Here is a 27998-nt window from a genome sequence, read left to right as displayed (position 1 = left end):
CTTTAATACACTGTAAGTCTAAAAATGACAATGACTGTTGTATTGTCAGATTCTTTAAAAAGAGCCCAAATTACTGGTACATCAGGAATTTCTGTTCTTTTTTCCACCTGCTTTTTGTGTATCACACTGTGATCTCCTGATCCAGACGTTTGCGGTTTTAGATTTGGGAGTGAGAGTTGTGTTTTTTTCTTTCTTTTTTTCTCTGTGGTGGACTGATAAAACCAGCGTGACCTGTGTGTGTCTGTGTAATTATATGCGTTTTCCACAAATCTCATTTTGTATAGCTAGCTAAGTGTGTGGTTCAACTTGCGGCTTGACAATAAAGGTCTTGGTTTGAACTTAAATAAACATTTTTTGTCTGTCATTTCAATATGTCACACCGTTACTGAATCTGTTTTAGGGAGGAACATTGAGCAGCCAGTCACAAAGACACCTGGTGTTGCTTTTATCTCTACATGAGCAATGAGGGGGTGTGTGTTTCCTCCTTTTTGCTACATTTATACCAAAAAATGTTCGTCTAGAAAGTCAGAGATTAACCGCTCTGTGACTGGACAATATAAGAGTTTCATGGTTCATTATTACCAGATCTTTACTGTACACACACGTTGACCATATTGGACCCAGGATGGCTTTCTCTACTGGCTTTGGACTGACTTGCATGTGTTTCATCATGCTGCTTTTTCTACCTGGACAAGGTGAGTGTGGCTTTGACTGCTAGTGAGTAAAGTAGCTTTTGAAGGATAACTGAAGATATGCTTATAAACTGTCTGACCATGAAATAACATGTTTTAAGGCACAAATTGAAGTCAAACATGAATAGCTGATGAGAGGCTTTATTATTAGTTATCACTGTTAATCACATGGTTCTATGTTCTTGGTTACTGTGTGAATTCAAAACTTAAACTGAGGAAAACAAAACATCCTTTAGACATATTGGTTAATGCATTAGCAAGTTGTAAGTTTTGGATGATTTAACCCACATACCATAGTGCCTATTGGTGAGTTCTTATAGATGACAAATGCAGCTAAATGGCATTTGTAAGTCTATGCCGCACTAATTTATTTACAGTATTTTATTACTATACTAATGTTTTTCTGTGTCTGTATGTGCTGCATTGTAGGGCAACGTCAGTGTACCACGAGTAAGCCCCCAAAAGTGGGATACATCCCGTTTGCCTGCTGTACCGAAACCTCAAATGCCACCATCGGGGAGATTGTTGACGCCTGCTTTGAACAGAAGAAAGACCTCTTGCCTTGTAAAGTACATGCTTACATGTAAGGGAAAGTATTCAATGACACACAAGCTTCATTTTCTGTATTTGTGGTGCGTTGTGTTTGATCAGTTTTCCTTACAAAGCTTATCATGAGCAGACGAACCAGATTTAATGTGAAGAACTTTCAGAATCACTTCTAGGAATCACGGTGAAAGTTAATTTAGTTAGTTTAAGAGGACGACATCTATACAATACTGTATATACACGATATTCAGCCTTCATAGACTGTAAACAAAGCTTCTGTTTACAGTTCAGGGCGGCTGTGGCTCAGGAGGTAGAGCAAGTCATCCACTAATTAGAAGATCGACGTTTTGATTCCCAGCTCCTCCAGTCCGCATGTCCTTGGGCAACATACTTTACCCCAAATTGCTCCTGATGACTGTGCCATCAGTGTGTAAATGATTAGATATCCTCAGATGGGCAGGTTGGGACCTTGCATGGTAGCCCCTGTACCCATTCAGCGTATGAATGTGTGTGAATGGGTGAATGTGATTCGCAGTGTGAAAGCGTGGTCTGAAGACTAGAAAGGCGCTATACAAGTACAGTCCATTTACCATTTACTCACATGGGTTGAAAAAATAAATGAAACGTTTGGTTGACCTGTGTGAAATCGGCCCCATTCAACTACATTGCTTTTACATTTCCTATAATATTGCAGCATCTTGCACATATTTTTGAGATACATGTTGCAAACTGAGTGCTGTGGTGCAACACTGTATTGCATCTTCTCTTCTGCTGTCCAGTTCCCCTTTAATTACACCTCCAGTTACCTTATGTTCCCGATATCAGAGTTACTTCTGCAACATCACACAGTCTTGGAAAATGCACCATGTGAACATAATCTATCTATAGTTGAGATTCAGTAGCCTATCCAGCCAGGAGGACCAGGACTGTGTTCATATAAATTTTAGTCCTGCACTGTGGAGCAATGTTTTCAAGAGCAGGTCCTCATTTGACACAATGCACAATCTTCTCACTGGATTTATAGTATTTCACTGATCTACATGTGGAGGTAATGCACTGAAATATTGAAATATGCAGCAATGTACCAGCAAAGGCAGTGAGGAATTAGACTGCTTGCAAGTAAACAGATGTAAACAATGCAGGTTACAATTTCTTTTTTCCTTTTTTTTTTTTTGAAAAATCAGCTTTGGAAATGCTTTATGAGAGAGAAAATACATTCAACACAACATTCAGCTAGTCGGGCTAGCTGTTTCTCCACACCTCCACTGTTTATGCTAAGCTAAGCTAATCATCTCTCAGCTTTTGAACTATACTTAATGCACAGACATGAAGGTGGTATCGATTCTTTTCTTCTAACTCTCAGCAACAAAGTAAGAAACATTAAAATGTCATACTATGCTTTTAAAGTTAATGCTGTTTTCATGGCTTGGGGCAAATTGGTTTCATGAAATATACATTTTTTTCTCTTATCTGTATTTTTAACTCTACAGCTTTGTCACCAAGAGTAACAATTATCGGTGCGTGGACCCTAAAGCCAGCTGGCTCAAGAGAAGACTTGAAATGTTAAAAAAAGTAAGTCTGGAGAACACGTGTTTAAGTTGAAATTTACAACTGAAAGAAACATAAACGAGGAAATCTTGTTGATCTTGATGGTTTTGTATTTCTATATTGATGTTTTCTTTTGTCAGACTGTCCAAAGTCAACAATAATCTTAAGGATGTTGTTCATTTGATAACACATTGTCAGGTGCAGTTTGAGGGAACATACCCAACCTCTACACTATTAACAAGTTTTAATGTGTGTTGTCTTATTTGCATTTAGGAATTTTAGTCTGTGACTTCAAATCAAATGCAGCATATATGTGAAAATCTTAATTTCTATAATGTTGGACTTTTAACTTTCCAAGCTGAAGTGAACTGTTTCTCTCCACAGAGAGGAATAACTTGTGAAGACCTTGTGTAAAGCCTTCATCAACCAAAATGAAGATGATGCATCATGACCTTCTGAGCAGAATGCTGGCGCTAATTTCTGTTAAAGTTTTCTACTAACTAAGATAAAATGTTTTATTTCCTCTATTTCGAAATACATATTTTACTAATGGCTTTGCAGGAATCATGACATCTTATAAACTAATAAAGCAAGCATTGAAAAACGTCTTGGTGCCGTTGCTGTACTGACATGCTGTATTGACAGCTTGGGACAAAAACATCCCTGAAAATCTGTGAAAGATTGTGAAATTGAGGAAAATTTCATAAAACCTCCCACATTTTGGGAAATACACGTATTTACTTTGTTGCTGAGAGTTACTCTCATGTCTGTAGGATTAAGTTACAACCAACACTGCCTAGATTATAGTATAAAGACTGCTGGGAAACAGCTAGCATGGCACATACTCTCCAATGCTGAAAAATCCACCTGCCAACACCTCTAAAGCTCACAAATGAACATGTATCTCATGTTTTTAATTCGTACAAAACAACTATTTTTGATTGTATGGGGAGTTTGTTTGGGTTTTATGTGGAGTTGGACAGAACTGGAATAACTGTATTAAAGATAACATGCTAAATTCCCATCGTCATTTTTCACCAAAGAAGACAATGAAAGTCATTGAATAGTAGCTTAACATCCTGATTATAAAATATTTATTGACATGCCAAAACTGCATTAAGGTTTTAGCACAGATAGAAAATCACCTAAAAAGTTGATTTACATTTCTCAGTCTACTGTATTCCAAAAGCAGCTGGCTTTTATCAGAATTGCAATGTATTATCAACAGGTGAAAGTAGAAATACTTAAATACAAAAGCAGTATATGACTGATAATGTTATATTCACGGTGAGTTTTACTGGTATTCTGACTTTCTTTGAATTTTTCATCTTGAATTTGACCTATCCAACATTCAACATGAGCAACTTGATTTTTTGTAGATCTAAACTTTAATTGGGGCAAACGAGGGGAGTTTAAGAGGGGAGCCTAATGCACCTTAACCATTAGGCTACCAGGGTTTCCCAAGCACTCTTGTGCACTAAATATGAAGCTAGAGCCAGGAGAGGGTTAGCTAGGCTAACTAATGTCTGCATGTTAAATTCAGACTGATGGTGTCAAAATAGTTAATAATGAAATTTTATTGCTATAAATACAGTGGTGTTTCAATATTTCAATGTAACTGGTACATTTCATTGTTACGCATTTTTTCCTTCCACATTTGTGGTTTTAACATGGAAATATTTTTTGTCTCATAGCAGCATCAACATATCACACCAGTACTGAAGACAATATATCTGCTTACATATTTTTTTAATCCCTTTAGGCAAGAAACATGTTGTCAGAATCATTGAGTAACCACTCAGAAAGACAGCAGTGTTCCCCTTTCTCTAGAAAGAGGGGTTGTGTGTTCTATGTAGAAATGATTTTTCTTCTCACAAGTCACTGCTTTACTGTTGAACCAGCTCTTCATCGTTCACTTTCACCAGATTTCTACTGTACAGAGACACAAACTGGGACACAGGATGCCTTCCTCTCTTAGCTTTGGAAGTCTCTCATGTTTATATGGTTAAACATTGAAAGATTTCCTTTCTGTCGGCAATGAAGTTCAGGACACATCATTCGATGTGTCCTGAACTTCATTGCCGAGGGCTGTAACATTGTGGACACACTTTAATGCAGCATATACAAAATAACAGTAAGTCAAATTTATTTGATGTATACGATACAATTTGAGATGATTTTCTTATCCTACCTAGACAAAGCTACACTCACCTCGGACAGAAAGGAAATCTTTCAATGTTTAACCATATAAACATGAGAGACTTCCAAAGCTAAGACAGGAAGGCATCCTGTGTCCCAGTTTGTGTCTCTGTACAGTAGAAATCTGGTGAAAGTGAACGATGAAGAGCTGGTTCAACAGTAAAGCAGTGACTTGTGAGAAGAAAAATCATTGCTACATAGAACACACAACCCCTCTTTCTAGAGAAAGGGGAACACTGCTGTCTTTCTGAGTGGTTACTCAATGATTCTGACAACATGTTTCTTGCTGTACAAAGGCCTAAAACTTTACCATTAAACAACCTGTCAATGCCTGCTTTGAACAGAGGGAAAACACATTTGATAACTGTAAAATACGTGCTTATATGTAAATAAAAGTACACTCACACAATGGTCTGTGTTTGTGGTGTGTCAGTGTCCCCTACCAAGCCAATAATGAGTGGGCAGACCAAGAATGATATTGGGAAATATATGTTTTTGTTTTCTTGCAGAGTTAAATAAGAAGGTTCGCTCTTTCATGTATTTTTTTTTTTGGGGGGGGGGGGGTCACTTTGCCTTTATTTGACAGTCAAAGTGTGGAGAGAGACAGGACATGTTGCGTTATGTGGTACGCACCTTAACCATTAGGCTACCAGGGTTTCCCAAGCACTCTTGTGCACTAAATATGAGGCTAGAGCCAGGAGAGGGTTAGCTAGGCTAGCTAATGTCTGCATGTTAAGCATGGGCTACAGCTGGGAGGTGGTTAGCTTAGCTTAGCCAAAAGACTGGAAGCAGCTATCCTATGTAAGACCCAAAGTGTAATTTTTACATTTTGTTTTTTGTCAGATTACAAGCAAGATACAATGTGTTAATTTGTGACCTTTCCAGGTACTTGTAGACTTTTTTTTGCCTTTGGAAAAAGCCAGAATAGACTGTAGCTTAATATATACTGTACAGGTATTGATCTTCTCATTAAACTCTCTGCTTGTTCTTTCTGTAAATTCTAAACAAAAAGTATATCAGATTACTCAACACTCTCTGGTCCAGCTTGTTTTTATTTATTCTAAACTTTTGATTGGAGTGCATATTGGGTATGCTCACATCTGTTGCAACTACAACGGCCAATCCAGATGTTTTCTTCATTCTGTGCAGCTTATCACTCTCAGCACACATCCCACTGCACTCTGTCCTTATATACAGTAAGTAGTTCACTAAAAGGTTGTTCATCCGCAAGTCCATCTCACTATACTTTAAAGTCCAGTCAAAAATATTATTATTCAAAGTAAGTATATCCATATGTCTTAAAACATATCTGGAGGTCATCTTTAAGAGTTCAGTACACAAACACTATGAGTCATGATCACTTCATTTCATCATGAATTTCGGTTTCTGAATTTGACTGATATAATTTGAGCAACTTGATTTTTTTTTTTTTTTTTTACTTAACTTGAATTTTTACATCCAAACTTCAATAATTGAATTTGCAAAACTTGAAAATGTTTTTTGAAGTCACAACTTGAACACTGAGTGAAGAGTCAAAGAACAGATGGTGCTCATCTTTCTCTGGAAGGAGGATGTGCTTGTTCTTTTAGGGATCAGAGCTTTAACATTCCTCCTCTGTGACTCTGGTGGTGGACTCGATCGAGTGAGTGATAAGAATCAGACTCTCCATCACTCACTTTTACCAGATGTGCTACTGCACAGAGACACACTTGGACCCAGGATGCCTTTCTCAGTTAGCTATGAACTGTCTCTCGTGTTTCATCATGCTGCTGATCTTCCCTGAACAAGGTGAGTGTGGTTTTGACTCAGATCAGAGTCTTTATCACTCCAGTTATATCTCTAGTTGAAATGTATCCTATAAAACAAATTGGATTATACAGTAGTGAACTCTTGGTTACAGGCAGTGGAAGAAGAAGTACTCAGATCCTTTACTTTAGTAAAAGTACCAATACAGCAATGTATAAATACTCCATTACAAGTAAAAGTCCTGCACGAAAAATCCTACTGAAGTAAAAGTAAATGAGTATTATCATCTTGATGTAGTTTAAGTATTGCAGTAGTGGTTTGGTTCCCTCTGACTGATATATTATTATATATAACATCATTAGATTATTAATACTGAAGCATCAGTGTGTAAGCAGCATGTTACTGTTGTAGCTGCTGGAGGTGGAGCTAGTTTCAAGTACTTTTTATACAGTTAGCTAGTTTAGTCCAGTGGTTCCCAACCTAAGGGTCGGGCCCCTCCAAAGGGTCACCAGATAAATCTGAGGTGTCATGAGATGATTAATGGGAGAGAAAAGAAGAAAATACAAAGGTCTGATACAAAAATCTGTTTTGAGTTTTTGGATTTTTTCTCTAATCATTGATTTTTGGTGAAATATCGGATCATTTGAACATTTACTGAAATGAACATGTGAGAAGTTTAAAGGGAAAAATCACTATTTGGTGGAGCTGTTAACAACTCATAGACATCTGAAATGTGACCCCGACTACACGCTGCTTTTTGTAAGACGTCAAAAGCCAAAAAGGTTGAAAACCACTGGTTTCATCTTTAACAATGTGTTGTATTTTAAAAGCTTGTCATATTACCCATTGTATCAAATCTTCATCTGAAAAGTAACTAAAGTTGTTAAATAAATGAAGTGGAATAGAAAGTACAATATTTCCCTCTAAAATGTAGTGGAGTGGAAGCTAAGTTAAGCTAAATTAAGTTAAGCTAACATCCAAACATACTAGATAGCATGAGAAGGATGACAGGAAAAGGTCATTCTCTCTTTCTACAAAGAAATGCTTATGTAGTTGAAGGCAAATCTCATTTTGTATAGCTAGCTAAGTGTGTGGTTCAACTTGCGGCTTGACAATAAAGGTCTTGGTTTGAACTTTAATAAACATTTTTTGTCTGTCATTTCAATATGTCACACCGTTACTGAATCTGTTTTAGGGAGGAACATTGAGCAGCCAGTCACAAAGACACCTGGTGTTGCTTTTATCTCTACATGAGCAAAGAGGGGGTGTGTGTTTCCTCCTTTTTGCTGCCTTTATACCAAAAAATGTTCGTCTAGAAAGTCAGAGATTAACCGCTCTGTGACTGGACAGTATAAGAGTTTCATGGTTCATTATTACCAGATCTTTACTGTACACACACGTTGACCATATTGGACCCAGGATGGCTTTCTCTACTGGCTTTGGACTGACTTGCATGTGTTTCATCATGCTGCTTTTTCTCCCTGGACAAGGTGAGTGTGGCTTTGACTGCTAGTGAATAAAGTAGCTTTTGAAGGATAACCGAAGATATGCTTATAAACTGTCTGACCATGAAATAGCATGTTTTAAGGCACAAATTGAAGTCAAACATGAATAGCTGATGAGAGGCTTTATCATCACTTATCACTGTAAGTCACATCAAATTGTATCAGATGAAAAGAAATTGGATACAATGACATTAACAGCTAAAACCAGATATTTATCTCTTGGTTACTGTGTGAACTCAACACTTAAATTGAGGAAAACAAAACATCCTTTAGACATATTGGTTTATGCATTAGCAATTTGTAAATTTTGGATGATTTAACCCACATACCATAGTGCTTATTGGTGAGTTCTTATAAATGACAAATGCAGCTAAATGGCATTTGTAAGTCTATGCAGCACTAATTTATTTACAGTATTTTATTACTATACTAATGTTTTTCTGTGTCTGTATGTGCTGCATTGTAGGGCAACGTCAGTGTACCAAGGGTAAGCCCCCAAAAGTGGGAAACATCCCGATTGACTGCTGTACTGAAACCTCAAATGCCTTCATCAGTGAGCCTGTTGATGCCTGCTATGAACAGAAGGAAGGCATCCGGCCTTGTAAAATACATGCTTACCTGTAAGGGAGAGTATTCAATGACACACAAGCTTCATTTTCTATCTGTATTTGTGGTGCGTTGTGTTTGATCAGTTTTCCCTACAAAGCTTATCATGAGCAGACAAACCAGATTTAATGTGAAGAACTTCTTGGAATCACTCCTAGGAATCACTGTGAGCGTTAATTTAGTTAATTTAAGAGGACAACATCTATACAATACTGTATATACACGCTATTCAGCCTTCATAGACTCTAAACAAAGCTACTCACATGGGTTTTAAAAAAATGAAACCTTAGGTTGACCTAATTTGACCAAGCTGTGTAATATCAGCCCCATTCAACTACATTGCTTTTACATTTCCTGTAATATTGCAGCATCTTGCACATATTTTTGAGGTACATGTTGCAAACCGAGTGCTGTGGTGCAGCACTGTATTGCATCTTCTCTTCTACTGTCCAGTTCCCCTTTAATTACACCTCCAGTTACCTATGTTCCCAATATTAAAGTTATTTCTGCAACATCACACAGTCTTGGAAAATGCACCATGTGAACATAATCTATCTGTAGTTGAGATTCAGTAGCCTATCCAGCCAGGAGGACCAGGACTGTGTTCATATAAGTTTTAGTCCTGCACTGTGGAGCAATGTTGTTTTCAAGAGCAGGTCCTCATTTGACACAATGCACAATCCTCTCATTGGATTTATAGTATTTCACTGATCTACATGTGGAGGCAATGAACTGAAATATGCAGTAATGTACCAGCAAAGGCAGTGAGGAATTAGACTGTTTGCAAGTAAACACATGTAAACAATGCAGGTTACAATTTCTTTTTTCCTTTTTTTTTTTTTTTTTTTTTTTGGAAAAATCAGCTTTGGAAATGCTTTATGAGAAAGAAAACACATTCAACACAACATTCAGCTAGTTGCGCTAGCTGTTTCTCCACACCTCCAGTGTTTATGCTAAGCTAAACTAATCATCTCTCAGCTTTTGAACTATACTTAATGCACAGACATGAAAGTGGTATTGATTCATTTCTTCTAACTCTCAGCAACAAAGTAAGAAACATTAAAATGTCATACTATGCTTTTAAAGCTAATACTGTTTTCATGGCTTGGGGCAAATTGGTTGTATGAAATATACATTTTTTTCTCTTATCTGTATTTTTAACTCTACAGCTTTGTCACCAAGAGTAACAAGCAATACTGTGTGGACCCTAAAGCCAGCTGGCTCAAAAGAAAACTTGAGATGTTAAAAAAAGTAAGTCTGGAGAACACGTGTTTAAGTTGAAATTTACAACTGAAAGAATCCTAAACGAGGAAATCTTGTTGATCTTGATGGTTTTGTATTTCTATATTGATGTTTTCTTTTCTTAGACTTTCCAAAGTCAACAATAATCTTAAGGAAGTTGTTCATTTGATAACACATTGTCAGGTGCAGTTTGAGGGAACATACCCAACCTCTACACTATTAACAAGTTTGAATGTGTGTTGTCTTATTTGGCATTTAGGAAATTTAGTCTGTGACTTCAAATGCAGCATATATGTGAAAATCTTAATTTCTATAATGTTGGACTTTTAACTTTCCAAGCTGAAGTGAACTGTTTCTCTCCACAGAACGGAATAATTTGCAAAGACCTTGTGTAAAGCCTTCATCAACCAAAATGAAGATGATGCATCATGACCTTCTGAGCAGAATGCTGGCGCTAATTTCTGTTAAAGTTTTCTACTAACTAAGATAAAATGTTTCATTTCCTCTATTTCTAAATACATATTTTACTAATGGCTTTGCAGAAATCATGACATCTTATAAACTAATAAAGCAAGCATTGAAAAACATTGTATTGGTGTGGTTGCTGTACTGATATGCTGTATTGACAGCTTGGGACAAAAACATCCCTGAAAATCTGTGAAAGATTGTGGAATTAAGGAAAATTTCATAAAATCTCCCCCACTTTGGGAAATACACGTATTTACTTTGTTGCTGAGAGTTACTCTCATGTCTGTAGGATTAAGTTACAACCAACACTGCCTAGATTATAGTATAAAGACTGCTGGGAAACAGCTAGCATGGCACATACTCTCCAATGCTGAAAAATCCACCTGCCAACACCTCTAAAGCTCACAAATGAACATGTATCTCATGTTTTTAATTCGTACAAAACAACTATTTTTGATTGTATGGGGAGTTTGTTTGGGTTTTATGTAGAGTTGGACAGAACTGGAATAACTGTATTAAAGATAACATGCTAAATTCCCATCGTCATTTTTCACCAAAGAAGACAATGAAAGTCATTGAATAGTAGCAAAACTGCATTAAGGTTTTAGCACAGATAGAAAATCACCTAAAAAGTTGATTTACATTTCTCAGTCTACTGTATTCCAAAAGCAGCTGGCTTTTATCAGAATTGCAATGTATTATCAACAGGTGAAAGTAGAAATACTTAAATACAAAAGCAGTATATGACTGATAATGTTATATTCACGGTGAGTTTTACTGGTATTCTGACTTTCTTTGAATTTTTCATCTTGAATTTGACCTATCCAACATTCAACATGAGCAACTTGATTTTTTTGTAGATCTAAACTTTAATTGGGGCAAACGAGGGGAGTTTAAGAGGGGAGCCTAATGCACCTTAACCATTAGGCTACCAGGGTTTCCCAAGCACTCTTGTGCACTAAATATGAAGCTAGAGCCAGGAGAGGGTTAGCTAGGCTAACTAATGTCTGCATGTTAAATTCAGACTGATGGTGTCAAAATAGTTAATAATGAAATTTTATTGCTATAAATACAGTGGTGTTTCAATATTTCAATGTAACTGGTACATTTCATTGTTACGCATTTTTTCCTTCCACATTTGTGGTTTTAACATGGAAATATTTTTTGTCTCATAGCAGCATCAACATATCACACCAGTACTGAAGACAATATATCTGCTTACATATTTTTTTAATCCCTTTAGGCAAGAAACATGTTGTCAGAATCATTGAGTAACCACTCAGAAAGACAGCAGTGTTCCCCTTTCTCTAGAAAGAGGGGTTGTGTGTTCTATGTAGCAATGATTTTTCTTCTCACAAGTCACTGCTTTACTGTTGAACCAGCTCTTCATCGTTCACTTTCACCAGATTTCTACTGTACAGAGACACAAACTGGGACACAGGATGCCTTCCTCTCTTAGCTTTGGAAGTCTCTCATGTTTATATGGTTAAACATTGAAACATTTCCTTTCTGTCCAAGGTGAGTGTAGCTTTGTCTAGGTAGGATAAGAAAATCATCTCAAATTGTATCGTATAGATCAAATAAATTTGACTTACTGTTATTTTGTATATGCTGCATTAAAGTGTGTCCACAATGTTACAGCCCTCGGCAATGAAGTTCAGGACACATCATTTCCTCCTGCTGTACAAAGGCCTAAAACTTTACCATTAAACAACCTGTCAATGCCTGCTTTGAACAGAAGGAAAACACATTTGATAACTGTAAAATACGTGCTTATATGTAAATAAAAGTACACTCACACAATGGTCTGTGTTTGTGGTGTGTCAGTGTCCCCTACCAAGCCAATAATGAGTGGGCAGACCAAGAATGATATTGGGAAATACATGTTTTTGTTTTCTTGCAGAGTTAAATAAGAAGGTTAGCTCTTTCATGTATTTTTTTTTTGGGGGGGGGGGGGGGGGTCACTTTGCCTTTATTTGACAGTCAAAGTGTGGAGAGAGACAGGACATGTTGCGTTATGTGGTACGCACCTTAACCATTAGGCTACCAGGGTTTCCCAAGCACTCTTGTGCACTAAATATGAGGCTAGAGCCAGGAGAGGGTTAGCTAGGCTAGCTAATGTCTGCATGTCAAATATGGGCTACAGCTGGGAGGTGGTTAGTTTAGCTTTGCCAAAAGACTGGAAGCAGCTATCCTATGTAAGACCCAAAGTGTAATTTTTACATTTTGTTTTTTGTCAGATTACAAGCAAGATACAATGTGTTAATTTGTGACCTTTCCAGGTACTTGTAGACTTTTTTTTGCCTTTGGAAAAAGCCAGAATAGACTGTAGCTTAATATATACTGTACAGGTATTGATCTTCTCATTAAACTCTCTGCTTGTTCTTTCTGTATATTCTAAACAAAAAGTATATCAGATTACTCAACACTCTCTGGTCCAGCTTGATTTTATTTATTCTAAACTTTTGATTGGAGTGCATATTGGGTATGCTCACATCTGTTGCAACTACAACGGCCAATCCAGATGTTTTCTTCATTCTGTGCAGCTTATCACTCTCAGCACACATCCCACTGCACTCTGTCCTTATATACAGTAAGTAGTTCACTAAAAGGTTGTTCATCCGCAAGTCCATCTCACTATACTTTAAAGTCCAGTCAAAAATATTATTATTCAAAGTAAGTATATCCATATGTCTTAAAACATATCTGGAGGTCATCTTTAAGAGTTCAGTACACAAACACTATGATTCATGATCACTTCATTTCATCATGAATTTCGGTTTCTGAATTTGACTGATATAATTTGAGCAATTTGATTTTTTTTTTTTTTACTTAACTTGAATTTTTACATCCAAACTTCAATAATTGAATTTGCAAAACTTGAAAATGTTTTTTGAAGTCACAACTTGAACACTGAGTGAAGAGTCAAAGAACAGATGGTGTTCATCTTTCTCTGGAAGGAGGATGTGCTTGTTCTTTTAGGGATCAGAGCTTTAACATTCCTCCTCTGTGACTCTGGTGGTGGACTCAATAGAGTGAGCGATAAGAATCAGACTCTCCATCACTCACTTTTACCAGATGTGCTACTGTACAGAGACACACTTGGACCCAGGATGCCTTTCTCAGTTAGCTATGGACTGTCTCTCGTGTTTCATCATGCTGCTGATCTTCCCTGAACAAGGTGAGTGTGGTTTTGACTCAGATCAGAGTCTTTATCACTCCAGTTATATCTCTAGTTGAAATGTATCCTATAAAACAAATTGGATTATACAGTAGTGAACTCTTGGTTACAGGCAGTGGAAGAAGAAGTACTCAGATCCTTTACTTTAGTAAAAGTACCAATACAGCAATGTATAAATACTCCATTACAAGTAAAAGTCCTGCATGAAAAATCCTACTGAAGTAAAAGTAAATGAGTATTATCATCTTGATGTAGTTTAAGTATTGCAGTAAAAGTAATGGTTTGGTTCCCCTGACTGATATATTATTATATATAACATCATTAGATTATTAATACTGAAGCATCAGTGTGTAAGCAGCATGTTACTGTTGTAGCTGCTGGAGGTGGAGCTAGTTTCAAGTACTTTTTATACAGTTAGCTAGTTTAGTCCAGTGGTTCCCAACCTAAGGGTCGGGCCCCTCCAAAGGGTCACCAGATAAATCTGAGGTGTCATGAGATGATTAATGGGAGAGAAAAGAAGAAAATACAAAGGTCTGATACAAAAATCTGTTTTGAGTTTTTGGATTTTTTCTCTAATCATTGATTTTTGGTGAAATATCGGATCATTTGAACATTTACTGAAATGAACATGTGAGAAGTTTAAAGGGAAAAATCACTATTTGGTGGAGCTGTTAACAACTCATAGACATCTGAAATGTGACCCCGACTACACGCTGCTTTTTGTAAGACGTCAAAAGCCAAAAAGGTTGAAAACCACTGGTTTCATCTTTAACAATGTGTTGTATTTTAAAAGCTTGTCATATTACCCATTGTATCAAATCTTCATCTGAAAAGTAACTAAAGTTGTTAAATAAATGTAGTGGAATAGAAAGTACAATATTTCCCTCTAAAATGTAGTGGAGTGGAAGCTAAGTTAAGCTAAATTAAGTTAAGCTAACATCCAAACATACTAGATAGCATGAGAAGGATGACAGGAACAGGTCATTCTCTCTTTCTACAAAGAAATGCTTATGTAGTTGAAGGCAAATCTCATTTTGTATAGCTAGCTAAGTGTGTGGTTCAACTTGTGGCTTAACAATAAAGGTCTTGGTTTGAACTTTAATAAACATTTTTGTCTGTCATTTCAATATGTCACACCGTTACTGAATCTGTTTTAGGGAGGAACATTGAGCAGCCAGTCACAAAGACACCTGGTGTTGCTTTTATCTCTACATGAGCAAAGAGGGGGTGTGTGTTTCCTCCTTTTTGCTGCCTTTATACCAAAAAATGTTCGTCTAGAAAGTCAGAGATTAACCGCTCTGTGACTGGACAGTATAAGAGTTTCATGGTTCATTATTACCAGATCTTTACTGTACACACACGTTGACCATATTGGACCCAGGATGGCTTTCTCTACTGGCTTTGGACTGACTTGCATGTGTTTCATCATGCTGCTTTTTCTCCCTGGACAAGGTGAGTGTGGCTTTGACTGCTAGTGAATAAAGTAGCTTTTGAAGGATAACCGAAGATATGCTTATAAACTGTCTGACCATGAAATAGCATGTTTTAAGGCACAAATTGAAGTCAAACATGAATAGCTGATGAGAGGCTTTATCATCACTTATCACTGTAAGTCACATCAAATTGTATCAGATGAAAAGAAATTGGATACAATGACATTAACAGCTAAAACCAGATATTTATCTCTTGGTTACTGTGTGAACTCAACACTTAAATTGAGGAAAACAAAACATCCTTTAGACATATTGGTTTATGCATTAGCAATTTGTAAATTTTGGATGATTTAACCCACATACCATAGTGCTTATTGGTGAGTTCTTATAAATGACAAATGCAGCTAAATGGCATTTGTAAGTCTATGCAGCACTAATTTATTTACAGTATTTTATTACTATACTAATGTTTTTCTGTGTCTGTATGTGCTGCATTGTAGGGCAACGTCAGTGTACCAAGGGTAAGCCCCCAAAAGTGGGAAACATCCCGATTGACTGCTGTACTGAAACCTCAAATGCCACCATCAGTGAGCCTGTTGATGCCTGCTATGAACAGAAGAAAGACTTCCGGCCTTGTAAAATACATGCTTACATGTAAGGGAGAGTATTCAATGACACACAAGCTTCATTTTCTATCTGTATTTGTGGTGCGTTGTGTTTGATCAGTTTTCCCTACAAAGCTTATCATGAGCAGACGAACCAGATTTAATGTGAAGAACTTCTTGGAATCACTCCTAGGAATCACTGTGAGCGTTAATTTAGTTAATTTAAGAGGACGACATCTATACAATACTGTATATACATGCTATTCAGCCTTCATAGACTGTAAACAAAGCTACTCACATGGGTTTTAAAAAAATGAAACCTTAGGTTGACCTAATTTGACCAAGCTGTGTAAAATCAGCCCCATTCAACTACATTGCTTTTACATTTCCTGTAATATTGCAGCATCTTGCACATATTTTTGAGGTACATGTTGCAAACCGAGTGCTGTGGTGCAACACTGTATTGCATCTTCTCTTCTACTGTCCAGTACCCCTTTAATTACACCTCCAGTTACCTTATGTTCCCGATATCAGAGTTACTTCTGCAACATCACACAGTCTTGGAAAATGCACCATGTGAACATAATCAATCTATAGTTGAGATTCAGTGGTTTAGTACAGTAAGTTTTAGTCCTGCACTGTGGAGCAATGTTTTCAAGTGCAGGTCCCTCATTTGACACAATGCACAATCCTCTCGTTGGTTGCATGCTATTTCACTGATCTACATGTGGAGGAATAAGACTGCTTGCAAGTAAACACATGTAAGCAATGCAGGTTACTTTTTTTTTTTTTTTTTTTTTAGAAAACTCAGCTTTGGAAATGCTTTATGAGAGAGAAAATACATTCAACACAACATTCAGCTAGTTGGGCTAGCTGTTTCTCCACACCTCCAGTGTTTATGCTAAGCTAAGCTAATCATATCTCAGCTTTTGAACTATACTTAATGCACAGACATGAAAGTGGTATTGATTCATTTCTTCTAACTCTCAGCAACAAAGTAAGAAACATTAAAATGTCATACTATGCTTTTAAAGTTAATGCTGTTTTCATGGCTTGGGGCAAATTGGTTGTATGAAATACATTTTTTTCTCTTATCTGTCTTTTTAACTCTACAGCTTTGTCACCAAGAGTAACAAGCAATACTGTGTGGACCCAAGAGCCAGCTGGCTCACAACAAGACTTGAGAAGTTAAAAAAAGTAAGTCTGGAGAACACGTGTTTAAGTTGAAATTTACAACTGAAAGAAACATAAACGAGGAAATCTTGTTGATCTTGATGGTTTTGTATTTCTATATTGATGTTTTCTTTTCTTAGACTTTCCAAAGTCAACAATAATCTTAAGGATGTTGTTCATTTGATAACACATTGTCAGGTGCAGTTTGAGGGATCATACCCAACCTCTACACTATTAACAAGTTTTAATGTGTGTTGTCTTATTTGGCATTTAGGAATTTTAGTCTGTGACTTCAAATCAAATGCAGCATATATGTGAAAATCTTAATTTCTATAATGTTGGACTTTTAACTTTCCAAGCTGAAGTGAACTGTTTCTCTCCACAGAACGGAATAATTTGTGGACCCCTTGTGAAAAGCCTTCATCAACCAAAATGAAGATGATGCATCATGACCTTCTGAGCAGAATGCTGGCGCTAATTTCTGTTAAAGTTTTCTACTAACTAAGATAAAATGTTTTATTTCCTCTATTTCTAAATACATATTTTACTAATGGCTCTGCAGAAATCATGACATCTTATAAACTAATAAAGCAAGCATTGAAAAACATTGTATTGGTGTGGTTGCTGTACTGATATGCTGTATTGACAGCTTGGGACAAAAACATCCCTGAAAATCTGTGAAAGATTGTGGAATTAAGGAAAATATCATAAAATCTCCCCCACTTTGGGAAATACACGTATTTACTTTGTTGCTGAGAGTTACTCTCATGTCTGTAGGATTAAGTTACAACCAACACTGCCTAGATTATAGTATAAAGACTGCTGGGAAACAGTTAGCATGGCACATACTCTCCAATTCTGAAAAATCCACCTGCCAACACCTCTAAAGCTCACAAATGAACATGTATCTCATGTTTTTAATTCGTACAAAAAACTATTTTTGATTGTATGGGGAGTTTGTTTGGGTTTTATGTGGAGTTGGACAGAACTGGAATAACTGTATTAAAGATGACATGCTAAATTCCCATCGTCATTTTTCACCAAGGAAGACAATGAAAGTCATTGAATAGTAGCTGAACATCCTGATTATAAAATATTTATTGACATGCCAAAACTGCATTAAGGTTTTAGCACAGATAGAAAATCACCTAAAAAGTTGATTTACATTTCTCAGTCTACTGTATTCCAAAAGCAGCTGGCTTTTATCAGAATTGCAATGTATTATCAACAGGTGAAAGTAGAAATACTTAAGTACAAAAGCAGTATATGACTCATAATGTTATATTCATGGTGAGTTTTACTGGTATTCTGACCTTCTTTGAATTTTTCATCTTGAATTTGACCTATCCAACATTCAACATGAGCAACTTGATTTTTTGTAGATCTAAACTTTAATTGGGGCAAATTAAGGTTTTTTTGGAATTCCTCAACTTGAAAGATTCCACTGGAAATTTCAAAGAGGGGAGTTCAAACCACGTAAATTCAGACTGATGGTGTCAAAATAGTTAATAATGAAATTTTATTGCTATAAATACAGTGGTGTTTCAATATTTCAATGTAACTGGTACATTTCATCGTTGCGCATTTTTTCCTTCCACATTTGTGGTTTTAACATGGAAATATTTTTTGTCTCATAGCAGCATCAACATATCACACCAGTACTGAAGACAATATATCTGCTTACATATTTTTTTAATCCCTTTAGGCAAGAAACATGTTGTCAGAATCATTGAGTAACCACTCAGAAAGACAGCAGTGTTCCCCTTTCTCTAGAAAGAAGGGTTGTGTGTTCTATGTAGAAATGATTTTTCTTCTCACAAGTCACTGCTTTACTGTAGAACCAGCTCTTCATCGTTCACTTTCACCAGATTTCTACTGTACAGAGACACATACTGGGACACAGGATGCCTTCCTCTCTTAGCTTTGGAAGTCTCTCATGTTTATATGGTTAAACATTGAAACATTTCCTTTCTGTCCAAGGTGAGTGTAGCTTTGTCTAGGTAGGATAAGAAAATCATCTCAAATTGTATCGTATACATCAAATAAATTTGATTTACTGTTATTTTGTATATGCTGCATTAAAGTGTGTCCACAATGTTACAGCCCTCGGCAATGAAGTTCAGGACACATCATTCCCTCCTGCTGGGGTTAGCTAGGCTAGCTAATGTCTGCATGTCAAATATGGGCTACAGCTGGGAGGTGGTTAGCTTAGCTTAGCCAAAAGACTGGAAGCAGCTATCCTATGTAAGACCCAAAGTGTAATTTTTACATTTTGTTTTTTGTCAGATTACAAGCAAGATACAATGTGTTAATTTGTGACCTTTCCAGGTACTTGTAGACTTTTTTTTGCCTTTGGAAAAAGCCAGAATAGACTGTAGTTTAATATATACTGTACAGGTATTGATCTTCTCATTAAACTCTCTGCTTGTTCTTTCTGTAAATTCTAAACAAAAAGTATATCAGATTACTCAACACTCTCTGGTCCAGCTTGTTTTTATTTATTCTAAACTTTTGATTGGAGCGCATATTGGGTATATCTCTTGCAACTACAACAGCCAATCCAGATGTTTTCTTCATTCTGTGCAGCTTATCAATCTCAGCACACATCCCACTGCACTCTGTCCTTATATACAGTAAGTAGTTCACTAAAAGGTTGTTCATCCGCAAGTCCATCTCACTATACTTTAAAGTCCAGTCAAAAATAATATTATTCAAAGTAAGTATATCCATATGTCTTAAAACATATCTGGAGGTCATCTTTAAGAGTTCAGTACACAAACACTATGATTCATGATCACTTCATTTCATCATGAATTTCGGTTTCTGAATTTGACTGATATAATTTGAGCAACTTGATTTTTTTTTTTTTTTTTTACTTAACTTGAATTTTTACATCCAAACTTCAATAATTGAATTTGCAAAACTTGAAAATGTTTTTTGAAGTCACAACTTGAACACTGAGTGAAGAGTCAAAGAACAGATGGTGCTCATCTTTCTCTGGAAGGAGGGTGTGCTTGTTCTTTTAGGGATCAGAGCTTTAACATTCCTCCTCTGTGACTCTGGTGGTGGACTCGATAGAGTGAGCAATAAGAATCAGACTCTCCATCACTCACTTTTACCAGATGTGCTACTGTACAGAGACACACTTGGACCCAGGATGCCTTTCTCAGTTAGCTATGAACTGTCTCTCATGTGTTTCATCATGCTGCTGATCTTCCCTGAACAAGGTGAGTGTGGTTTTGACTACTACTGACTAGTTTTGAAGGGCCACTGAGGATTGGTGACTAAACTGAGTGTGAAAATGCACAGATTGAATTTAATTCAGATCAGAGTCTTTATCACTCCAGTTATATCTCTAGATGAAATGTATCCTATAAAACAAATTGGATTATATAGTAGTGAACTCTTGGTTACAGGCAGTGGAAGAAGAAGTACTCAGATCCTTTACTTTAGTAAAAGTACCAATACAGTAATGTATAAATACTCCATTACAAGTAAAAGTCCTGCACGAAAAATCCTACTGAAGTAAAAGTAAATAAGTATTATCATCTTGATGTAGTTAAAGGGGCCACAAGTTATTATTCAAAGTAAGTATATCCATATGTCTTAAAACATCATCAAAACAACATCTGGAGGTCATCTTTAAGAGTTCAATACACAAACACTATGAATCATGATCACTTCATTTTCATGGTGAGTCCTCTGAGGGTGTCCTAGTTTTCATCTTGAATTTCGGTTTCTGAATTACTCAGATCCTTTACTTTAGTAAAAGTACCAATACAGCAAAGTATAAATACTCCATTACAAGTAAAAGTCCTGCACGAAAAATCCTACTGAAGTAAAAGTAAATGAGTATTATCATCTTGATGTAGTTAAAGTATTGCAGTAGTGGTTTGGTTCCCTCTGACTGATATATTATTATATATAATGGATCTGAAGAAGTACTCAGATCCTTTACTTTAGTAAAAGTACCAATATAGTAATGTATAAATACTCCATTACAAGTAAAAGTCCTGCACGAAAAATCCTACTGAAGTAAAAGTAAATGAGTATTATCATCTTGATGTAGTTAAAGTATTGCAGTAGTGGTTTGGTTCCCTCTGACTGATATATTATCAGGAATTGAGGAAAATATCATAAAATCTCCCCCACTTTGGGAAATACACGTATTTACTTTGTTGCTGAGAGTTACTCTCATGTCTGTAGGATTAAGTTACAACCAACACTGCCTAGATTATAGTATAAAGACTGCTGGGAAACAGCTAGCATGGCACATACTCTCCAATGCTGAAAAATCCACCTGCCAACACCTCTAAAGCTCACAAATGAACATGTATCTCATGTTTTTAATCCATACAAAACAACTATTTTTGATTGTATGGGGAGTTTGTTTGGGTTTTATGTGGAGTTGGACAGAACTGGAATAACTGTATTAAAGATAACATGCTAAATTCCCATCGTCATTTTTCACCAAGGAAGACAATGAAAGTCATTGAATAGTAGCTGAACATCCTGATTATAAAATATTTATTGACATGCCAAAACTGCATTAAGGTTTTAGCACAGATAGAAAATCACCTAAAAAGTTGATTTACATTTCTCAGTCTACTGTATTCCAAAAGCAGCTGGCTTTTATCAGAATTGCAATGTATTATCAACAGGTGAAAGTAGAAATACTTAAGTACAAAAGCAGTATATGACTCATAATGTTATATTCATGGTGAGTTTTACTGGTATTCTGACTTTCTTTGAATTTTTCATCTTGAATTTGACCTATCCAACATTCAACATGAGCAACTTGATTTTTTGTAGATCTAAACTTTAATTGGGGCAAATTAAGGTTTTTTTGGAATTCCTCAACTTGAAAGATTCCACTGGAAATTTCAAAGAGGGGAGTTCAAACCACGTAAATTCAGACTGATGGTGTCAAAATAGTTAATAATGAAATTTTATTGCTATAAATACAGTGGTGTTTCAATATTTCAATGTAACTGGTACATTTCATTGTTACGCATTTTTTCCTTCCACATTTGTGGTTTTAACATGGAAATATTTTTTGTCTCATAGCAGCATCAACATATCACACCAGTACTGAAGACAATATATCTGCTTACATATTTTTTTAATCCCTTTAGGCAAGAAACATGTTGTCAGAATCATTGAGTAACCACTCAGAAGGACAGCAGTGTTCCCCTTTCTCTAGAAAGAAGGGTTGTGTGTTCTATGTAGAAATGATTTTTCTTCTCACAAGTCACTGCTTTACTGTAGAACCAGCTCTTCATCGTTCACTTTCACCAGATTTCTACTGTACAGAGACACATACTGGGACACAGGATGCCTTCCTCTCTTAGCTTTGGAAGTCTCTCATGTTTAACCATATACTGCTTTTCCTTTCTGTCCAAGGTGAGTGTAGCTTTGTCTAGGTAGGATAAGAAAATCATCTCAAATTGTATCGTATAGATCAAATAAATTTGACTTACTGTTATTTTATATATGCTGCATTAAAGTGTGTCCACAATGTTACAGCCCTCGGCAATGAAGTTCAGGACACATCATTTCCTTTTGCTGTACAAAGGCCTAAAACTTTACCATTAAACAACCTGTCAATGCCTGCTTTGAACAGAAGGAAAACACATTTGATAATTGTAAAATATGTGCTTATATGTAAATAAAAGTACACTCACACAATGGTCTGTGTTTGTGGTGTGTCAGTGTCCCCTACCAAGCCAAGAATGAGTGGGCAGACCAAGAATGATATTGGGAAATACATGTTTTTGTTTTCTTGCAGAGTTAAATAAGAAGGTTAGCTCTTTCATGTATTTTTTGGGGGGGGGGGGGTCACTTTGCCTTTATTTGACAGTCAAAGTGTGGAGAGAGACAGGACATGTTGCGTTATGTGGTATGCACCTTAACCATCAGGCTACCAGGGTTTCCCAAGCACTCTTGTGCACTAAATATGAAGCTAGAGCCAGGAGAGGGTTAGCTAGGCTAGCTAATGTCTGCATGTTAAGTATGGGCTACAGCTGGGAGGTGGTTAGCTTGGCTTAGCCAAAAGACTGGAAGCAGCTATCCTATGTAAGACCCAAAGTGTAATTTTTACATTTTGTTTTTTGTCAGATTACAAGCAAGATACAATGTGTTAATTTGTGACCTTTCCAGGTACTTGTAGACTTTTTTTTGCCTTTGGAAAAAGCCAGAATAGACTGTAGTTTAATATATACTGTACAGGTATTGATCCTCTCATTAAACTCTCTGCTTGTTGTTTCTGTAAATTATAAACAAAAAGTATATCAGATTACTCAACACTCTCTGGTCCAGCTTGTTTTTATTTATTCTAAACTTTTGATTGGAGCGCATATTGGGTATGCTCACATCTGTTGCAACTACAACGGCCAATCCAGATGTTTTCTTCATTCTGTGCAGCTTATCAATCTCAGCACACATCCCACTGCACTCTGTCCTTATATACAGTAAGTAGTTCACTAAAAGGTTGTTCATCCGCAAGTCCATCTCACTATACTTTAAAGTCCAGTCAAAAATATTATTATTCAAAGTAAGTATATCCATATGTCTTAAAACATATCTGGGGGTCATCTTTAAGAGTTCAGTACACAAACACTATGAGTCATGATCACTTCATTTCATCATGAATTTCGGTTTCTGAATTTGACTGATATAATTTGAGCAACTTGATTTTTTTTTTTTACTTAACTTGAATTGTTACATCCAAACTTCAATAATTGAATTTACACAACTTGAACACTGAGTGAAGAGTCAAAGAACAGATGGTGCTCATCTTTCTCTGGAAGGAGGGTGTGCTTGTTCTTTTAGGGATCAGAGCTTTAACATTCCTCCTCTGTGACTCTGGTGGTGGACTCGATAGAGTGAGTGATAAGAATCAGACTCTCCATCACTCACTTTTACCAGATGTGCTACTGCACAGAGACACACTTGGACCCAGGATGCCTTTCTCAGTTAGCTATGGACTGTCTCTCGTGTTTCATCATGCTGCTGATCTTCCCTGAACAAGGTGAGTGTGGTTTTGACTACTACTAACTAGTTTTGAAGGGCCACTGAGGATTGGTGACTAAACTGAGTGTGAAAATGCACAGATTGAATTTAATTCAGATCAGAGTCTTTATCACTCCAGTTATATCTCTAGTTGAAATGTATCCTATAAAACAAATTGGATTATATAGTAGTGAACTCTTGGTTACAGGCAGTGGAAGAAGAAGTACTCAGATCCTTTACTTTAGTAAAAGTACCAATACAGTAATGTATAAATACTCCATTACAAGTAAAAGTCCTGCACGAAAAATCCTACTGAAGTAAAAGTAAATGAGTATTATCATCTTGATGTAGTTAAAGTATTGCAGTAGTGGTTTGGTTCCCTCTGACTGATATATTATTATATATAACATCATTAGATTATTAATACTGAAGCATCAGTGTGTAAGCAGCATGTTACTGTTGTAGCTGCTGGAGGTGGAGCTAGTTTCAAGTACTTTTTATACAGTTAACAAGTTTAGTCCAGTGGTTCCCAACCTAAGGGTCGGGCCCCTCCAAAGGGTCACCAGATAAATCTGAGGTGTCATGAGATGATTAATGGGAGAGAAAAGAAGAAAATACAAAGGTCTGATACAAAAATCTGTTTTGAGTTTTTGGAGTTTTTCTCTAATCATTGATTTTTGGTGAAATATCGGATCATTTGAACATTTACTGAAATGAACACGTGAGAAGTTTAGAGGGAAAAATCACTATTTGGTGGAGCTGTTAACAACTCATAGACATCTGAAATGTGACCCCGACTACACACTGCTTTTTGAAAGACGTCAAAAGCCAAAAAGGTTGGAAACCACTGGTTTCATCTTTAACAATGTGTTGTATTTTAAAAGCTTGTTATATTATCCATTGTGTCAAATCTTCATCTGAAAAGTAACTAAAGCTGTCAAATAAATGTAGTGGAGTAGAAAGTACAATATTTCCCTCTAAAATGTAGTGGAGTGGAAGCTAAATTAAGCTAAGTTAAATTAAGCTAACTCTGGTGCAGTACATCAAATGTTAATGTTTATGTTTAAAACTGTACATGGTCCCCATAAATACATTTCAATCAATCCAAAGACAAATCAAACAGATGCCTGCAGAGGACTTTTGGAAAGGTGCGGATATTTCCACACATCCAAACATACTAGATAGCATGTGAAGGATAACAGGAAAAGGTCATTCTCTCTTGCTACAAAGAAATGCTTATGTAGTTGAAGGCAAATCTCATTTTGTATAGCTAGCTAAGTGTGTGGTTCAACTTGTGGCTTGACAATAAAGGTCATGGTTTGAACTTTAATAAACATTTTTGTCTGTCATTTCAATATGTCACACCGTTACTGAATCTGTTTTAGGGAGGAACATTGAGCAGCCAGTCACAAAGACACCTGGTGTTGCTTTTATCTCTACATGAGCAATGAGAGGGTGTGTGTTTCCTCCTTTTTGCTGCCTTTATACCAAAAAATGTTCGTCTAGAAAGTCAGAGATTAACCGCTCTGTGACTGGACAGTATAAGAGTTTCATGGTTCATTATTACCAGATCTTTACTGTACACACACGTTGACCATATTGGACCCAGGATGGCTTTCTCTACTGGCTTTGGACTGACTTGCATGTGTTTCATCATGCTGCTTTTTCTCCCTGGACAAGGTGAGTGTGGCTTTGACTGATAGTGAGTAAAGTAGCTTTTGAAGGATAATTGAAGATATGCTTATAAACTGTCTGACCATGAAATAGCATGTTTTAAGGCACAAATTGAAGTCAAACATGAATAGCTGATGAGAGGCTTTATTATCAGTTATCACTGTAAATCACATGGTTCTTTGTTCTTGGTTACTGTGTGAATTCAAAACTTAAACTGAGGAAAACAAAACATCCTTTAGACATATTGGTTAATGCATTAGCAATTTGTAAATTTTGGATTATTTATTCCACACACCATAGTGCCTATTGGTGAGTTCTTATAGATGACAAATGCAGCTAAACTGCATTTGTAAGTCTATGCCGCACTAATTTATTTACAGTATTTTATTACTATACTAATGTTTTTCTGTCTGTATGATCTGTGTTTTAGGGCAATGTCAGTGTACCACGGGTAAGCTCCCGAGCGTGGGAGACATCCCGTTACACTGCTGTACCAAAACCTCAAATGTCACCATCAGTGAGCATGTCGATGCCTGCTATGTGCAGAAGAAAGACCTCTTGCCTTGTAAAGTACATGCTTACATGTAAGGGAAAGTATTCAATGACACACGAGCTTCATTTTCTATCTGTATTTGTGGTGCGTTGTGTTTGATCAGTTTTCACTACAAAGCTAATCATGAGCAGATGAACCAGATTTAATGTGAAGAACTTTCAGAATCACAGTGAAAGTTAATTTAGTTAATTTAAGAGGGCGACATCTATACAATACTGTATATACACCCTATTCAAAGCTACTCACATGGGTTTTAAAAAAATGAAACCTTAGGTTGACCTAATTTGACCAAGCTGTGTAAAATCAGCCCCATTCAACTACATTGCTTTTACATTTCCTATAATACTGCAGCATCTTGCACATATTTTTGAGATACATGTTGTAAACCGAGTGCTGTGGTGCAACACTGTATTGCATCTTCTCTTCTACTGTCCAGTTCCTCTTTAATTACACCTCCAGTTACCTTATGTTCCCAATATTAAAGTTATTTCTGCAACATCACACAGTCTTGGAAAATGCACCATGTGAACATAATCTATCTGTAGTTGAGATTCAGTAGCCTATCCAGCCAGGAGGACCAGGACTGTGTTCATATAAGTTTTAGTCCTGCACTGTGGAGCAATGTTGTTTTCAAGAGCAGGTCCTCATTTGACACAATGCACAATCCTCTCATTGGATTTATAGTATTTCACTGATCTACATGTGGAGGCAAAGCACTGAAATATGCAGTAATGTACCAGCAAAGGCAGTGAGGAATTAGACTGTTTGCAAGTAAACACATGTAAACAATGCAGGTTACAATTTCTTTTTTCCTTTTTTTTTTTTTTTTTTTTTGGAAAAATCAGCTTTGGAAATGCTTTATGAAAAAGAAAACAAATTCAACACAACATTCAGCTAGTCAGACTAGCTGTTTCTCCACACCTCCACTGTTTATGCTAAGCTAAGCTAATCATCTCTCAGCTTTTGAACTATACTTAATGCACAGACATGAAAGTGGTATTGATTCATTTCTTCTAACTCTCAGCAACAAAGTAAGAAACATTAAAATGTCATACTATGCTTTTAAAGCTAATACTGTTTTCATGGCTTGGGGCAAATTGGTTGTATGAAATATACATTTTTTTCTCTTATCTGTATTTTTAACTCTACAGCTTTGTCACCGAGAGTAACAAGCAATACTGTGTGGACCCAAGAGCCAGCTGGCTCACAACAAGAATTGAGAAGTTAAAAAAAGTAAGTCTGGAGAACACGTGTTTAAGTTGAAATTTACAACTGAAAGAAACATAAACAAAGAAATCTTGTTGATCTTGATGGTTTTGTATTTCTATATTGATGTTTTCTTTTCTTAGACTTTCCAAAGTCAACAATAATCTTAAGGATGTTGTTCATTTGATAACACATTGTCAGGTGCAGTTTGAGGGAACATACCCAACCTCTACACTATTAACAAGTTTTAATGTGTGTCGTCTTATTTGGCATTTAGGAAATTTAGTCTGTGACTTCAAATCAAATGCAGCATATATGTGAAAATCTTAATTTCTATAATGTTGGACTTTTAACTTTCCAAGCTGAAGTGAACTGTTTCTCTCCACAGAAAGGAATAATTTGCAAAGACCTTGTGAAAAGCCTTCATCAACCAAAATGAAGATGATGCATCATGACCTTCTGAGCAGAATGCTGGCGCTAATTTCTGTTAAAGTTTTCTACTAACTAAGATAAAATGTTTTATTTCCTCTATTTCTAAATACATATTTTACTAATGGCTTTGCAGAAATCATGACATCTTATAAACTAATAAAGCAAGCATTGAAAAACA

At 36.3% G+C, this 27998-nt stretch overlaps 2 protein-coding genes across 6 annotated transcripts; both read left to right on the top strand.

Annotated features, from left to right (window-relative positions):
• Positions 1-506: 506 nt before the first annotated feature.
• Positions 507-27998, top strand: LOC122970725 (C-C motif chemokine 2-like). Of its 5 annotated transcripts, none has more exons than XM_044336895.1 (4): positions 507-695; positions 1122-1275; positions 2729-2810; positions 17330-17517. In XM_044336895.1, the coding sequence occupies exons 1-4, from the start codon at positions 626-628 to the stop codon at positions 17378-17380; spliced, it is 357 nt and encodes a 118-aa protein (XP_044192830.1). In that variant the 5' UTR covers positions 507-625; the 3' UTR covers positions 17381-17517. The 5 variants fall into 5 exon arrangements, with proteins under 5 accessions (XP_044192830.1, XP_044192833.1, XP_044192832.1 ...); XM_044336898.1 differs by lacking the exon at positions 17330-17517 and adding an exon at positions 3171-3392 and having other exon boundaries at positions 517-695; XM_044336897.1 differs by lacking the exons at positions 507-695; positions 1122-1275; positions 2729-2810; positions 17330-17517 and adding exons at positions 14960-15185; positions 15667-15820; positions 27334-27415; positions 27777-27998.
• Positions 7985-10671, top strand: LOC122970727 (C-C motif chemokine 2-like). Its single transcript, XM_044336901.1, has 4 exons — positions 7985-8221; positions 8703-8856; positions 10012-10093; positions 10450-10671. The coding sequence occupies exons 1-4, from the start codon at positions 8152-8154 to the stop codon at positions 10477-10479; spliced, it is 336 nt and encodes a 111-aa protein (XP_044192836.1). The 5' UTR covers positions 7985-8151; the 3' UTR covers positions 10480-10671.

The sequence above is a fragment of the Thunnus albacares genome, chromosome 20 (assembly GCF_914725855.1).
Source record: "Thunnus albacares chromosome 20, fThuAlb1.1, whole genome shotgun sequence".
Taxonomy (NCBI): Eukaryota; Metazoa; Chordata; class Actinopteri; order Scombriformes; family Scombridae; genus Thunnus; species Thunnus albacares.
This window is presented reverse-complemented; position numbering and strand designations above follow the sequence as displayed.

Coding starts and splice junctions, on each gene's coding strand:
- LOC122970725 (XM_044336897.1), top strand. CDS start 15,116: ATGGCTTTCTCTACTGGCTTTGGACTGACTTGCATGTGTTTCATCATG. Junction 15,821..27,333: donor TGTAAAATACATGCTTACAT/GTAAGGGAGAGT, acceptor TTAACTCTACAG/CTTTGTCACCGAGAGTAACA. Junction 27,416..27,776: donor GAATTGAGAAGTTAAAAAAA/GTAAGTCTGGAG, acceptor TTCTCTCCACAG/AAAGGAATAATTTGCAAAGA.
- LOC122970727 (XM_044336901.1), top strand. CDS start 8,152: ATGGCTTTCTCTACTGGCTTTGGACTGACTTGCATGTGTTTCATCATG. Junction 8,857..10,011: donor TGTAAAATACATGCTTACCT/GTAAGGGAGAGT, acceptor TTAACTCTACAG/CTTTGTCACCAAGAGTAACA. Junction 10,094..10,449: donor AACTTGAGATGTTAAAAAAA/GTAAGTCTGGAG, acceptor TTCTCTCCACAG/AACGGAATAATTTGCAAAGA.